Source organism: Camponotus floridanus, unplaced genomic scaffold (assembly GCF_003227725.1).
Source record: "Camponotus floridanus strain SB8 unplaced genomic scaffold, Cflo_v7.5 scaffold2, whole genome shotgun sequence".
Lineage (NCBI taxonomy): Eukaryota > Metazoa > Arthropoda > Insecta > Hymenoptera > Formicidae > Camponotus > Camponotus floridanus.
In genome coordinates this window covers 1,400,199-1,417,969 of record NW_020229325.1, presented here as the reverse complement: position 1 = coordinate 1,417,969, position 17,771 = coordinate 1,400,199, and the positions used below count along the sequence as shown (strand labels likewise).

The window sequence follows — 17,771 nt, the reverse complement described above, 5'->3', positions numbered from 1 at the left end:
AAATATATCGACTTTGTTTGTTACTTCGATCGTTGCTTATTTGAGTAAGAACGATTTACAAGTGAAAGTTTTTACCTTAAAACTTATCAATCCGCCTGTTTCAAAGTACGTCAAGAATATTCGCCAAGTTAATGGGAAGTCCACAAGGCCGCATTTAGATTCGCGCGACTTAAACCGCAGAACAATAGGTCGTTTAAAGAGGCATTCCCGGAGTGGACGCACCATCTCGGCTTTATCCACTGGGAGCAGAAAGCGGGCAGCTTCTTCTCCGACCCTTACAAGGTTCGCAGAACCTTGCACTCTCGTATACAACAGTGATGCTCAATTCAACCGAAATTGCCCTAATCTTAGCGATCTATAGTTACCATTGAGTGATCCTTCTCAAATCTTCCATTACATATCGCTCACATCAACATAAAAATTAAATATATATTAAGTTTACAAGCTAAAAACTCATAGGATCGTTACGTTTGGCGTTTTACGAGCAAAACTTAATTGCTAAACTCGATGATTATCAGGATAATGAAAGAGCATGATACAACGATTGATACAAATCTCGTTTATCATTCTTCGCGATCTTCATTTATCGCATCGTAAAGTGAATCAATCTTTCCCGGGTGCGGTGACCTTGCGCTTTCGTGAAAACGTAACGGACAGCGTAACGGTGTTACTATTAGAGGCGTAATCCGCCATGACAGAGACGCATTAGAGTGCATTAAAATGTCGTACGTGACTTTTTGCCAAAGCGCAAAAGAGGAGGATGTCATTAGAGCGCACACTCAAGAGTGCGACCGAGTAAGTTCTACTTCGAGGAATCGGACACTTCGATTGAACTGCTCGTTCCCGACTTTATCTCGTTCAATCGAAGCGATGAACGCGAAATAAGATGCAAGACATCCGTTAACTAAATCTGTTCGCCCCGCATGCATATATGATGAGCAAAATGCCCGTTATGATAATCATTATTTTGTCATTACTCTTTGTACAAATGATGTTATAAAAATATTTTGCGCACCCGTTATCTCTATAATCATATATCTGCCATATTTGACGGAGGACATTAAAGTCTAACTGTTTAAAGAAAGAGAAAGAGAGAGAGAAAGATACATTAGCATATAAAATCATTAAAAAACGTACTTATAATGAAATGATCATAGAATGTGAAAATTTAATTTTATTGTATAATCAATATTATTTATTTTATTTATTTATTTTATTTTATTTATATTATTTTTTTAGTTATTTATTTTATTTGTACCCCGTTTGACTTTAAATTTATTGTAATTAATTATGTTTTTTTTTTTTCAAGCTAAAAAAAGAGGAAAATCGTTATCAGTGGTATTGAAAAGGTGGAGAAGTTGATATTTGTTTCGGGGAAACGAAAGAAGTGAAAGTCGATCATTAATTCCAGAGTACCAAAGATACATCAGTCGCGGCATGTGGACAAGATAATCACGAGATGACCACGTTGAGCATCAACGAGTTCTTTCTCACGACGTTTCCTTACGCCAATGATTATACGGCGCGTAAGAGCGCAAAATTATAGCCGCCCATGCCTCAAGTGACGTGGATCCTCGAGAAATTTTATTTGTACATTTTGCAGCTATCACAGATTTTTATAATCTCCGGGCCTATACTTTATTCAATCGGAAAAATTGAAGCGAGTGTTGTTTCGACGACTACGAGATATTTAATTAGAGATGGGAAAATTACCGTATTTATAATTTATTTCTCCACGTAATACATGCTATCCCGTTGAAATATACTTCAAATTAAGATTTTTCCACGCTCCATGTAAGATTCATAAAAATGATAAGAAAGTTATATTACGGAGGATTATACATATTTATTAGCCGCCCTTTATAGATAATAAAAGCCCGAGCTCGCATTACGAATCGCGATTAACTCTTCGCCGAGTTTTCAAGTTAATAATCGACCCCGCGCTGCTTGCCAGTCCATCAAATAAAATCGAGGGTAGGATACGTAACCCTTGGGACGATAAGTGCAGCAAAAAGAACTGTCGCTAAGGGAGCGAGCGGCGAAGCGGGGTGAAAGCAGCATGTAATTTCCAAGCCTCGGGGCTACGATTTTACGATTTAATTGGGCCTCGAGGAGAGGAATGGCGGTTCGCCTGTAACCGGTGGTTACCTCACTGCTAGGAAGATATTATCCGGTCTACCCCATGCGCGGACGAGCAAGGGCACCTTTCGCCCGTCTGTATATATGGTGTCTATATATATGGGTCTATATAATGGTGGTGGTGCGAGAAAACGCACCGTTCGCTGCGTTAAACGATACGAGATATACCGGTGGATTTCAGAGGATTCAAGGATATGGATATTGCTTTGCCTCTCGATTCCCTGGTCCCTTATATGTACTTTCCTCCATCGCATCTGAATCGATTGCGAATATTCACGAATATTCTTTACGAACGCGTCGTCCAATTTACGTGTGAAATTTGTACTCCTTTAAAAAGATACGCACAGAGATTAATCTCGGATGTGTATGTGTATGTGTAATGTTTGTGCGCGCGCAAACTTTATCAAATAAAAACTTGTTATGCGTGAGTATATTTTATGCTTTTATTTTTCTATGCCAACTTTCTATCCGAGAAAACATTTACTCCTCTCTTTTCAGTCCAACGATCGTGTTTCCGCATTAGCTTCGATTGAGTCTTATCGATAACGAGAGTCGACGTAGTGACTCGACAGAAAATTTGTTGAGTGTAATTTAACTTGAAGAACTTGAAGAGAAATTTTGAAAACCATTATTACATAACGCGTTATTTTACAAAATTTTTGTAAAATTTTGCCAGGCGATTTTCTATCGTAACGAAAACTGAATCGCCGTTTTACGATGAAAATAGGCAGATACATAAAAACGAGACTTAAAAGTGAAAATGATCACCCGATCTCGCGAAACCATTCCATAAACTTGAAATAAACTTCATCAAAATACGTATCCTGTATGTTATATGCGCGATAATTATTAAATATTTGCGATAATTGTACTCCGCATACGTCGCAGAGTTCTTCGCAAAATTTAAAAATCTCGTTTGCCGATCGCAAGAATTCACCACATCCGATTAATCGCCGATTAATCACGCGTGCAATGCGTGCTCCGTACGTCTACGCATTGCACGCGTATGCAATTGTGCGGCGCATTTGCAAGGTCGTAGCCAAGGACAGCCGTCTTCCCAGTCCGAGGTTGTTAGAACAGGATGCCAGCCGATGCTGGCCGCAAGCGAGCCGCGCGACATGATTTAGTATAATCGACTCGCTCGATTTTTGCTATTTCTCGCGCACTCTATCGTCTTGTAATTCCGCCACGCAACGATTCCGTTAATCATTTTTACGGCGCAATCCGACACCGGCGGTACATTCGCTGGATCGAGACGAATAATAATTGTATCCATGTCAAAGCTACGAGCGATTCGAGGGGGTAAATTTATCGTGTCGATTAAACGGTCGATTAACAGGCATCTAGTGACTATCAATCTTGACTTTTCATTGACGATCACGTATTGGTTTGCCACTGACATCGTTATTAGAATGTATTTTTTTATGAGCAATAAATGTAACCGATGAACAATTTATACGACGTCGTTTAGGTCGATCAATCGTGCATAGCGCCATCAACATTATATATCGCATTAAATACTCTTGTAATTACGTACGTTATATTCAGCGAACGATCATGAAAATGACATGTGAGAGTTGAAATTATTTTCCTTCTCATGCATTTTGCAAGTTTGTAATATCAAAATAAATTGCTGTCTCTTTAAATAATCAAGTTTGTTTACTTGTGTGAGTTCACGATGCATAGTCTTAGTAAACACATTTCATATCCTAAATTAATGTCATTCAAATTTAAACTCTTCATACATTTTAGATTAGTATCGTTGATGGACGTTGTAACAAAATGTACGAGTAGATAAATTAAATGCATAAAGTTAAAGTAAAATAAACGCGTTACCACGCGTTGTAGACAGGCGGTACATAAACGACGAACGCATTACATGTATTGTCGAACTGGTTTGACTACTTCTAGTGAATTCTTTTCTCGTGATTTTGTATCTTATCCGGTTGAAGAAAACTACTAACTAAGCTAATTTTTTACACATATTAAGATCATGGATCGCGACATCAATCTTTTTTCATCATAAGGTAGAAGTCAGATTATTAAACAGAATTTAGATTAAGAAGAAGAAAAATGGAAATTAAAAATTCTGAATATTTAATTTATATCGAAGAGAAAAAATTAATGAGGACCAAAAAGGGAGATCGAAAAAATTGAATTATATAATAACGACTTTATCAGCAGGTGGTCCAATGTTTCGGTAAATGGAGAGAAAGTCACATCGATTTCAACAGACTCGCCACTTAAATCTCATGGAACCATTTCGGGTAAACGACGAGTTTCCTTGACAAAATTTGGCACGTTTCTCTCGGTTAAATTTCTCACAGACTATGTAAAATTATAAGAATTGCTCTCTCTATTAATATTTCTGTTCTCAATTAGTAGTTCTCTATTAATACTAATATTTCTGTTCTCTTATTATATAATTAATATAATAACAAATTCGAAATCTTTTAATCATTATACTATCATGAGAATATGTATTTATATATATAATAATTTTTAATCTATATTTTTCAATAATTTTAAATCTATTATTTTATTGATTGAAGCGAAAAATATTTCCTTAAATTTTACATCTTGTATCATATATTTTCATTACGCGTAGAACTTTGAGAAAGTTGTGAAAATATGTATAAGTGCATTGAACGTACACATTCATCAAAAATACGAATTAAACCGGTTGCTGACTTTTACTTTTCCAATACCAACACAAGTAAAACCCACATCATTGCTTTTGCAGATAGTGACCCATTCAACTTAAGACTTCATCGATAGTAAATTTATAAATAGGAAAGGATGAAAAGCCAGAAGATCGTAAAATTCATAAGAAGATTTTGCATGTCAATTCTCGCCAACTTCCAAGAGAAGCAGAATTATTTATGAGAAAAGTTTCGAAAGACTGCGAGAGTTGAATAAAATATTAATTCTCGAGAGCGCAAACTTGAAGAAAGTGTCTATTTGCATTTTTAAAGAAATTCTTATAACGATGTGCATACATTAAAGAGAAAAATAAATTTATCGAACGACTGTAATAAGATTTTGCGCATAAGGGAATTTGAGAGCGCATTATATGTTCTTTTATGCGAGTTTTTTATTGCGTAAGAAGAACATCGAGTCATTTGTGTACGCGAGAATGTGCACTTGAAGGTGATTACGTAAGAGAATCGCTTGAAATACAGCTTCACCATATTAGGATGTAGCTTCTCGCGTATCATTTCATCCGTGTTCATCCTACCGTTACTCGCGAATAAAACTTAAGAAAAAGGAAATAAAGCGGAAACATATAATTTTGAGAGTATCCTATAATTTTTTTAAATAAAAATATTTCTACTCTCCTTGTACAGTATACAATTATCTCGGGATTTTAATATTACACATTCTTGCGTTTATCTAAAAAAAAAAAAAATAATAATAATTCGAGAAGTAAGGAGGGGAGGCGTATCAAACGGACGCAAATTTATGCAGGAACGCTAAAGTTGTTTAACGTCGGTTTAACATACGCGCGTGCGAAAACCACCGACGCATGTTCCACCGGCGCGACTGCCCACGATGGTTCGCGACGCCCACACCGGAGATCCACTAGAGAATTACCGGGAACCGCTCGTACACGCGGAGGTCAAAGACTCCCCCTTCGCCTTATCCGACCTCGTCTTACGAGCGAGCGGCGTCGTACCGGCGCGAATTATTGTACCCTTCGGCGTGCCAGCCCTTAAATTATACGGCCCCTCTCGGTGTCAGGCGGTATACGTGCTATTGCCATTACACGCCGAGAGAAACTAGTCTCTTCCCCGTCGTCTTCTTCGTCGTCGTCGTCGTCGTTGCATCTTTGTCCTCCCGAGGGGCACGCAAGCGACGCAGGGTTTTACATCTCTGCCGCGGTTGGTAAATCAAATTGTCGGGTTGTGCGATTGTAAAGCGAATTGCCAAGCCATACGGCTCACGTTCGAGTGTAACGATGAATGCAACGCTAGCGAGTTCAATCTGTTGGACCGTTAATGATATAATACACCGTTAATGGAAGTAGCTCATATCCGTCGTAATGAATAGTTTGTTGAGGTACAGACGCGCGAGAATATACTTGCCTTCGGTCACACATACAGTTATTTTCGTTTGCACGAAAGGAAGATGGAAATGATTAGCGTATCGATATAATTCTTCATTAATGACGTTTTTTGCTAATTGCTTAACCGGATATTCATTTTTGCTGCTATTTCTCTCATCTAAGTCTCATCCTCGATTAAGTTTACGGCGTCTAATCTACGTTTATCGTTGTCGTTATTATCGCGATTGCGACTTGAATGCGGTTATCGCCGATATGGTGGAACATGTTTCGCCTCGGGATCTTCTCGGGTGTTATTATCGGTCCATCGAAGGAACAAGCAATTCGTTAGTCAGCGGCTTGACATATATTTCGCATTCTACGTTGCAGAAAAGAGGCGTCAGCTGCGAGCTACGTTATCTCCCCTTTATTCCCTGCCCGAGATCGCGTTAATCGAATGTGATTCACACAATCGCGCACACCCGATGATTACAGCTCTACCTTTGTAGGCGGTTCGCGAAATGTTCGACACTACAAATTTATGCGAATGCCTCGCGGCCCGCGTGAAAAGCCGACAATTAAAAATCCAGCCTACATTATGTGGGTGTTGTCTTATGATAATATATCGATCTGGATAACCATTCTGAACAAATTTTATTTTAGTGTTTAATATAAATTATAGCCTAGAGAATGTGATTTTTGTATGCCTCGTAAAAATAAATTTATGTAATCTAAATAAACGTCGGAAATATACGATAATTTCCGATCTTCTACAATATTACATTTTGAAATACCTTTTTGCGGCGTTTATCGGCGTTTAATTAATTTGATTATAGATTCGAATACAGCGTATCATAAGCATGAGTACATTGGTGTAGGCGTAAAGCTTAGTTTCAAATACAGAATGTTTCAAAACTGCTGTCTTTTTAATCAACCTTGATTAATAATTAAAAATAATCTTTCCTCGGCAAAAATATATCCTATAATTTTTCAATAATTAACTGATTAACAGTTAAAAATATAAAGATTTTTTATAACAAATTAAAAAGAGAAGAAAATTATATTTCTCACTTATAATTTCATTAAACTTTAATAGAAATTTCTCTTAAAATGTAGTTATAAAGAACGACATACGAAAAATTGAAAACAGATTACAGTTTTGCATGATATTCTTATAAATAATTAAAATAAGCAATATTCATCGTTGACAGGGAAAACCTGTCAACAATGTCAATACACGTTGCTTATTTTAATTATTTATAAAATATCATGAACGAGGATTTTTCGCAACTTCGGTTTTACGGAATAAAACCGAAGTTGCGAAAAATCCTCGTTCAGATTCTGCGACACCCTGTATATCCCTCTTGTAACGCTGCCAAGAAGTAGAAGGCCTCAAGTCCGGTCACATAACGGTCCAGTTATGGTATGGCGAGGAAGCGATCTCTCGCCTCGACACACGATTTCCTCGTTACACGAACGTGTCCTCCACCACCTCCGCCGCTATCACCACTACTGTATTTCCGTCCACTACCCTCCTCTTTATGTTTCAGCTGCTACTGATACATCTCGTCTCTTCGTATTAGAATACTCGCGCGCGTATTCGATATCTTTTTTTTATTTTTTATTACTGACGAGGGCGATCGCGGATGATTGTTAAGGCAACCGCGATACGTATCGAGGATACTCGACCGCAAACAAGCTGCTTTTTCCCGTTTGTATATCATAGATGATGATAATAATAACATAATGGTATAATAATAATTGTTATAGCAACATTAGGAATGTTAATAGCGATCTTATTAGTGTGATTATTGCGATACTATCGCGTTCATTAAACAGGATTACGCCTATATATACAGAACTTCCTTCCTTCCTTCCTTTCTTTCTTTCTTCCTTCAACGTCTTTGAAAACAAATTCATTGTTGTGACTATCCATTTAATCAACAATTTTTATTGATAAAATCAACAATTATGATTTCATTATTGCAAGTTAATTTTCATCGTTATATTCCTGTATAATAGTCTTTATAAATACAATAATTTTTGTTTCGTCATCTGCCGCAAGTTTTAACAGATTGCTTTCGAAAAATTACGATTTCTTCATATGATACCTAATAAATACAATTGTAATTTTCTGAAATATCATAAATCATAATGAGCGTAATAAGTGCAGTTCTGCGTTCAGGTGTATCGGAATAAGCGAGAAAAACGAGAAACACTTGCGTCACAGGCCGAAGATTACGAATATCGGCACCATTTCCACCTCTGATTGAGCCTTTCGAATAATTTCGATCCATGCCCTCGCTATAAAGCACGAATCATAATTACTGCTACCGATAGATACCGGGGAATTGGCGAGGAACTAAACGGATAGAGGCGATAAACCAAATTAAAACGATTGGTCGAAGGTGCAGACGGGGTGATGCAACGTAATAACGAGCACTTTCTGATAATTCTACGGCGCTTGTTAAGATAATGGGTAATAACCTAATTGGTTTGCACGGGACTTTGCGCCACCATCGTAAACGCGAGAAGCGAAAATTATTGTCAATAGAAAGAGAAAAGGGCACGAAATAAATGTAGAAGATATAAAAAATTAGGGTGTGAAAGAACGCACTCACTGATACTGATTCATAGGCTCGAGTAATAATGAATAATGATGGGAAAAACTCACCAATTCAGTGGGCATGGTGTTGCAGGATCTGAGAGGCAGATTGTAGGTGATCGGAGCGGGCTGACTCTTGTACTCCTGCAGGCAGGAGCTGTTCTTGGATAACCCACGTGGATAGACCAGACCGTGGAAGTCCGTGTTGCCCTCCGTCGAGATGTGAACGATTATCGATTCGCTCGCACATTCGATTTGCACGGTGCTCGCTATCGCTGGAGTTGCTGAAACACGAAATAAATTATAATTAGCAAATTATGCGCGATATTATTATATGCAAATTATATTTTAGCGTAAAATAAATCTAGATTATGAAATCTAATTTATATAAGTCTCCCTCTCTGTCTCTTTCTATAAATTTGAATCTAAATTACGGATTATCATCGTGTGCAAAAATTAGACTTTGATCGTCAGCTTTGGATCAGAGACGTGCCGCTTCGAATATTATATCGAGATCATTTTTAAATATGGATAGTGTAACGGTGCGCATTAAGAACGACGTGATCAATTTATTTGATATCTTGTATTCGTGCGCGTCAAAGATATACCTGAATGAGCAGCGACGCTCAACGATACGAATCGATCGTCGACATCCATTGAATGATTCCTACATCCGTATAACGTACGCGGCCATTGTACTCGTAGTACGGTAATTTATCGTTATTAATGCCCGCCACGTCGGGACTACGAATTGCGTAAATAATTAATAACTCGGAGTTTAATAACCCGGGTTCACCTGTTACGAATCGCGTCTGCTCTCGATTTCAAGGTAATCGCGAAGTCGGAGAAACGTGAGATTCTCCGTTGCTTGAAGCGGGTCTAATTACAGAGAAGAGTCCGACGAGCTGTTTTTACGATTTTTTATGAAACGTTTCGCCGGCAAAATTGTTTTCCGGTGTAACATCCGTGTCTGTTAATTTCGTTATGGGCGCTCTGTTTCGAAGCGTTCACGACAATCCATTAAAGCGGTCGGAAGACGATGAGATTCTTCGATCGGGTCAGCAGCTATAGTAACGACTATTCGTAACATCGAGACGAAAGCGAATGCGCCGCGTAATTTTGCATGGGCCGTAAAACGCGAAAATGAACGCGAAAATTTGTGCCAATTGTGAGATTGTTGCGGTTGGACGAATGCGACGTGAACTATCGCTTTCTGTTTTAATCCTTTTCGATTTCGCAACAAACAAGCCGCGCCCAGTCGAAGCCTAATCGGAACTATCTTCGCGGATCGACTCTTCCTGATATTTCGAATCATTGATTTCGACAATAATTACGAAACTCATATATTCCGCAAAGTGTCTTGCGATTGTTGGAGGTGACGTTAGCGCGACTAGCAGAATAAAGTGCTCTGAGAAATTATAATTTAACTACAATGACACATCACGTCGCACACGTAATGCACGCATTTGCGTGAGATCTGTAAATTATTTAATCCTCTTGCCATAACAAAGGAATTACACATTCATGCGATATATTCTCGAGTAGTTGAAGAAGAGCGAATCGTCTTCTTCGCTCGGTCGATTTGCCGGCCGCAGAAATTTCACGATATCGATGAAAACTCGCCCGTATCCGTTGTTCCGTGACTAATTAGCTATAAAAATGAGTTCGTATACGGTATAAAGCTTCCATAGCGTAAAATCACGCGCCGGCCACTTGGCATTACAATTTCGTTCATCAGCTTTGCGCAATCGCATTACGGATTATAACGATGAGAACTTCAATTAAACTTATCGCGTACGCACATGGCGGAGTGTGCGAAATTGCAGAGTCAGGCTAGCGTACTTTTTAACGCACGATGAAAATTGAACGCGGAGCGAAATGAATGGTTATCATTAACCACGACAAAGGCTTATATATCGTTGCAGATGCGATCACAATGCGCAATATGTATGCGTGTATCTTTTTCCTTCTTTATATTATATTTTACGCTCGGAAAATATTATCTCGTTAGTACAACAGAGGGAGGAGGATATAATCGACGAAATCTGCCATTAACCAGCGGGCGATTAAAACGGGACTCGTGCACATTCATCGCGTCTAATGAGGCTGCGGATTATCGCTCCAGAAAATTCATTACAGCCCCGAGTTCAAAGAGACGAATAAGAGGAATGGCGTCTGAGTAAATTGGGAAGCTCGCATGTCGAGCGCGAGTCGTAATGACAATAATCATCGGCGGATTATCATTATCAGCCCGCGGAGAGACAATGATGAGAGAGTTGTGAACTTGACTCTCGTCTCGTGCGCGCGCGCGCGCGCGCGCGTTGCAGGCAGTCACGTCGTACTCTGGTGCTCTCTTCCTGCTCTCGCCTGGATGGAGAATTCTATCCAGACCCGACGTTCTATCGCATTATTCGGGTTATTATCCATCAGGGAGTATCGCGGATTGTATCGAGTATTGCTTTCGCGAAAGAGAATGTTCGTTGGCGGTTCAAAACATTCATTTGAAGTCCTACGTGCGCTTCTAGATTTAAACGAAACGTTCTACTCCGTTAATAACATATGTTTTTTTTCAAGTCATTCAATTTTAAAAAAATTTTCGTGATCATGAAAAAGCGTAATAAAAAAGAATTATAAAAGAATTATTTATAAAAAAGAGTGCTATTTTTATTTATTTTAATTTTCTTTCTCTCGTTTCTTTCTTTCACAATATGGGCAGAGTAGATAATTGCAAAGTCCCATCTTCAAACGGATGATTAAAAGTCACGTTTGACGAGCGTTTCCTTAGTGCCATTGTTCTCTCTCGTTACTAAATTGAGAAATGACGCTCGATCACGGTAGAAAGCAATTAACGGCACGCGGAAAGTTAATGATGCCGCTCCTCGTAATATCGGGTCCGGATTGTTCGAAGAAAGTATCGAGATGAGATCCCAAAAGTATCCCGGATTCCGCGAGGTCGATGACCGGCCACGTTCTCGCGATTTATTTCGTCTTTTTGATACGTCTTACTTAGCAGGAAAAAGAATTACGGAGGAGAAAATTGTACGAATTCTTTACTTTCCTTTGCAAGATTTTCGAGAATTTATCTGCACAGACTTTCTCTGCACAGACTATTTTTGCAAATAAAAATTATTGCTACATCACAAACTTCAAAGAGCTCTCAAAAAAATCGATTTATTTTTCTTAAATTAATTTAAAATTAATTAAGAATTAATTAAAAACCTAAAAAAAATGTATTATACAATTAATTATCAATTAATTAATTAATTGATTAATTGAAAATTAATTGTACAATATAACACATTTTTATTTAATTTTGTTAAATTTAATAAATACAAGCTGTTCTTGTACAAAAAGATACCAGCTTTAAGGCAAAGTAACGAATCCGTAGTCGTAGCGGTATCCCTTACTAAGTTCTCTTATTACGTCATTAAAGTTGCAAGATTGGTATCATCATGTAGGATCAATTGTAGATACCCAAGACCACCGATGCCGATGCCGCACTTCCGTCACGACATCTCACAAGATACCCCCATACTGGTTACTCTCAAGCGAAATCAAGCATGTCGCGTAGTCCAAGTCAGGAAGGTACTTGACCTTTCGGCTTCTCTCTTTGTGCCAGACAATCCGGATAGGATTTACTTAGACACGTACGGCGGATCTGATGTCATTTGTTACAGCGACGCAAAAGCAAGCAAAAATGCTAACGAGCTTACGTTTCTTTCGCATCTCGGCGTCGCTTTTATTTCATTTCCCTTTCTCCCGCAGCTTTTCTCCTTCGCCGTAATTGTTGTACACACGTCGTGCACACAGAGGCGCGGTATTCTTTTCTTTTCCCGCCTCTGACTCACGAGTTCCCGAAGGGCGAAACAAAGGCGCGTCGAAGAAGACGTTCCCCCGAGCAAGTGTAATTTGCAAACGACACGCGAGCCTCGTTCTGTACGACTTCCGCCGCATTGGAGAACTTCGCATCTCTCCCCTCTCTATCAATCCTTCCCCCCCCCCCCATATTGAAACTCATCTTACGCGTGAACGCTTCCGAGCGAGGATTGTTGCCTCGAAATCGTGAGATGCAAGCAATACGCAAGCTAGGTGAGAACTATTATCGAATAATATATTAAGAGTCTAAAATGAAATTATACTTATGCGATGTATATATTCTTATTACGAAACGATTGACGTTTCTACTCCTATATATTTCCGCCTCAGTACGCTTGCCTTCCAAGTAATAGCCTAATGAAACAACGATGATGCAAATGGAAAGTCTTGTGAATATGAATATAATTGTAATTATTCTCAAACATCAAATGCAAACATAAATTTGCAGAATAAACTATAGTTTGTTAAAAGGAAACGAGTTGATAAACTCATAGTCATTTATATGCATTTTGTAACATTTACGCGAATTTCGTTACATTTACTTAAATATCTTACCTGGATCTTTCTTAGATCTTAGGATAAAGAATAAGTACGGACAAAGTGTGCGTTGTACATATATATGAATTGCTCAATAACGCGCCATGTGTTCTTATGTGTGTTTTGTCATACAGATTCGTAAAACCTGCCTTAACAAACCGTGCCTTTGGCAAAGTGATACTTTTCTGAATTCTTCTGACAGACCACGGTTCAATGACCTTCATGGTTACGGTATAATTCATTTAAGTTGCTGCGAACACGCAAGTAATTCAGGATGCTAAAATGTAAAGGGGAAAATTAACAGCTTCTATAAATCCCGTTGTATTACATTATGTATACAGATTGCAATCTATATTCTTAAATCTCTTTAGATCATCAGGAAAAAAATATATATGGGATAGGTAATGTCGAGATAAAAAATTTTAATAATAATTATTAAGTTAAAAACAAAGTACTGTAATGAAAAATATGAAAATCACACAAAACTTAATTTTTGTTTACGATACGAATGAGTTTCTAGTCGAGAAATCCGAACACTATATAAACTTCATTTATAATATAATGTAAATTGCGGCATAAATAATTATTAATTAACGAAATCGATCATAAGAACGGTGAAAAGTTTAGCCTGGAAGATTAATAGCGTACTATCGGAGTGATTCGAGACACGCACAGTTATGCAAGAACTCGGGTGTTTTGCGTGCGTGAGATTTTAATGCATCATGATGGACATGAGCAGCATAAAATATCGAGAATATAACTGGACGAGCAACATTCGACTTCCTGTCGTCAAACTTGCTTCCCCGACGATAGGAAAATGCTGCACGCGATTGAAAAAAAAAAGTAAAAAATACACATCTTGCAACAAGATAATGAGTTGTTTAAATTTTATTCTAATATAAAATACGACGCTAATATCAAGTTCCTTTCATAAGAAAAATGTAAAATTTGCAAAAGTATGGTTTCGTCGAAATTATTATCTAATTTTGTATATATTACAAAAACTTGATATAATCTTTTATAATATAATCTATTTTTTATAATAGAATCTTTTACAATATAATCTATTTTCCAAACTTGGGATGCGAAAGGAATAAAGATTTATGATGTAAAATTTACGAATGAACGATTAGCGACGATTATACAGCTGATCGTTCAACGGAACGAGGTTAACGATCCAAAAATTCAGTGGTGATTAATTTGCATAATCGTCGAATCATCTCGCTTTTGCGGATCTCGCTCTTGCGAGAAACTCGTGACGAAATCGGAGGATTTCAGCTAGCGCTCGGAGAGAGAATCCAAAGAAGAAACGCCCCGGTGAGCGAGCATCTACGTATAGCACCTAGGTCGTTACGCTCGTTAAGATTTCGGCGAAGATTACCGGATGTACTTTTACGAAATTTCACTGAAATCCTCCGGCTAACCTTAGATTTTAAAGATATTTAGCGTGTCAGAAGAATTTCGTAACATATTTTAATTAATTCAATCTAAGCTTTCAATGAGTTTTATCTTATTATAAGGATTATATCAGCATCTTTAACTCAGCTGTCAAATATACGAAATCATTAATTGCCGCATTTGTCTAATTTTGATTATAGTTTAGTAGATTATATTTTCTATGTAATTTTTTAATTTAAATTTAGCATAATCTTATTTATACATTGAAGAAATATGTGTGTATTTCAATAATGATGGACAATATTATAACTGATATATTGTATGAGATAAGAACTTCACTTTATTAAAAACAGAAGGTAACGGAGCCATCCTTCGGAGGCGATTTGAAATTGGACGAGACAAACCATGCAAATTTCACGATTTTAATGATCGGCCAGTTCTAAATCCTGTTAGAATTACGAAACATGTTTCCGCGAACGTGCCGTCGGTTCTTATTATAACTGTTATATTGCATGCATTTTGCATCTGCATGGTCCGCATCGTGGTCCCGCTAGCGATCAGCGGAAGTGACGGCGTCAAGAGAATTTTTTCTAAGCGAGACATTACTAACGCACGTATCCATTATTATTATTATTATTATTATTATTATTATTATTATTATTATTATATTATTATATTATTATTATTATTATTATTATTATTATTATTATCATTATTATTGTAAATATGATAAATATTTCTCCTTTACGAAAATTGAATCTTTTCTGCGATTACTTGCATTGTGTGTTTAACTTCACGTTCGAGACGCACCTGCATTTCCGTTTAGTGAACAAATTCTGAGTAACAATTTTGATGGAAGAGATAGATGCGTTGCATATGTTAGTATGTGTGTAAATACAATTTCCACGAACGATAGAGCATGCACTGGGCATGAACCAAGCGTAAAGAATGTAAGTACGTAAGTACCCACTCTTCCGGTACCGGAAGAAGGGCCATTTTCCCTTAAGTTGAAAGTTAAGTAATGTTCGACCGTTTCCTACATTTCTCGTTAGGATTAAGATGAATTATTCGTCGTAAATTATTCGTCATAAAATTAAATTAAGATAAATTATTCGTTCACGTAATATTCAGTCGCATCCGTAACTTCAAACACATTTGCGACTATTTTTATGAATTTTTCCATTAATTATAACAAGGTTAAATTTAAAAAAAAAATGTAAATGTAAAATTATCGAAATATAATTGAAACAACTTTCAAAACTTGATAATGGAAAAGTAGGATACATTATTCGCCCAAGTTTGAAGATTAACATTTTATCGTAATTCTATTTATATACGAGATTATATACACGAAATTAGAGATGCAAATGACACAATTACGCGATTGTGGCGAGAATAAGTCTTGTTTGAATCAAGATCGAGATTACAGTCCCAGATGCATAAACAGGACGTAGCCGGCGTCCGAGGAAAAGATCTTTGCGTCCGAGATCAAGGACCTTTGCGGACAATTGCAACAACTTAGCACGATCTGGATGCATCATTGTGCAATCTCATCTCACCTGTCTCAAAGAAGAATGATCAAATATTGTACTTTAAAAGAAAAAAAAATTTAATAGGATAATCGCAGGAAGATTCGAACAACGATAAGCGATTTGCGCGGCACGGATCGCATTATGCAAGGAAGTTACGTGCACATCGAGGGAGACGCGCAAGGTTACATTTGATGCTGCAATCGGCGGGTCATGTGATTTATAATCTGCGATCCGTTACTCGAGCTACACCAGACTGAATTTTTCCTTGAAATTCACTTGAGATACGCGAAAGATTTTTTGCGTTATCGCACAAAGTCGTTTTTCTCTAACTGTACAAAATTGGAAAATAAGCTATGCAAAGTTGCAAGGCGGAGTATAAGTGATTTTAACGTGAGAAACGCGGAAACGGTCGCGGAGATTCCAACGAAATTGGATTAGGATGGAAATGAAATTGTTGGAGGCTTCTTATACGCGCAAGCTTCGCAATTTAAAACGCATCGACCAATCACGCTCGACGTTCTAGCTGTCAGACTCGTAAATCCGAGGAACGGTATAAAAGCAATTCGATAGATAAATAGCACTCCGAGGAAACAGTTCATGTCAAGATATCTAAGTAATTACGATCTTTAAAAGGACGAGTGAATTGCTTTTTCGAGCTGATGCTGTTCAAAGTACTCTATTATATATTTATTGAGCTCAGAAATATATAATTTTTTTATGGGGAATAACGTTAGAAAAATAATTAATAATGAATAGAAAAGAAATTGCTCCGATACTGTAACAAATATTCTTTGACTGTCCTTTAAGAACAAAATACAGGAAATTCAAGTAATTAAGTCTTCAGTTTCAAAAAACAGCTATAAAATCGCGCTATAACATAGTATATTCCGCTTTTGTTTGAAGGAGATCCAATGGATACAGTTATACAAATGGTCACGGACGGGTAAGAAGCCGGAAATGGGCGACAATTCAATGATTCAGACTGCAGAACAGGAACATCATCGCAAGAATTCATATCCTTCGCGCAGCAAAAAATAACGGACGATGATCAACGATGGCTCTCAATTACAAAAAATCTGGCTTTAATTGGCGAAAAAATTTAATAAATCTTGTTCATGCTTTTTTCGAGATTGTTTTTCTCTACGCGAACAAAGGCACCGATTGCCTGCTCGGTTCTCGCGATGCTTATCCCAATCGACGCATCGCATCGCGTGGCCCTGGCCGGCTCTCTCGTTATCTGCCAACGTTCCTCGATCTTTTCCATCCGCAATTTAATTCTTCAAGCACGGATATTGCGTTTGTTAATAGTCAACGTTAGAAAGAGAGAGAATGTTTCAACAATGTTGAACAAAATAAGAAAATATTACTGATTATTGATTATTTTTTTTATATTAACTGATATAAATTGATATGAAAATAATCACGTAATTGATTAATTAAAATCTGAATATTCGAATAGCTGCAGCTAATCTTATTTATCATTTTACTTCGTAAGTAGGATGATCATATACAACATAAAACTTCGTGTCTCGAAAAGTTAAACAAAAAAAAAAAAAAAAAAAAAAAAAAAAAAAAAAGATTTCCTCTAGTCTGGACGATTCTTGCAGCCTTGATGCGATCGATGCGCTTCGGTGCATCCTCG

General features: G+C 37.4%; 1 protein-coding gene across 1 annotated transcript in view; it reads right to left on the bottom strand.

Annotated features, from left to right (window-relative positions):
• LOC105258312 overlaps positions 1–17,771 on the bottom strand; it is a 51,232-nt gene that overhangs the window by 14,065 nt on the left and 19,396 nt on the right. The window contains exon 4 of the mRNA XM_011269498.2: positions 8,856–9,070. Coding sequence (XP_011267800.1) covers positions 8,856–9,070 — 215 coding nt within the window. The remainder of the gene's footprint in view (positions 1–8,855; positions 9,071–17,771) is intronic.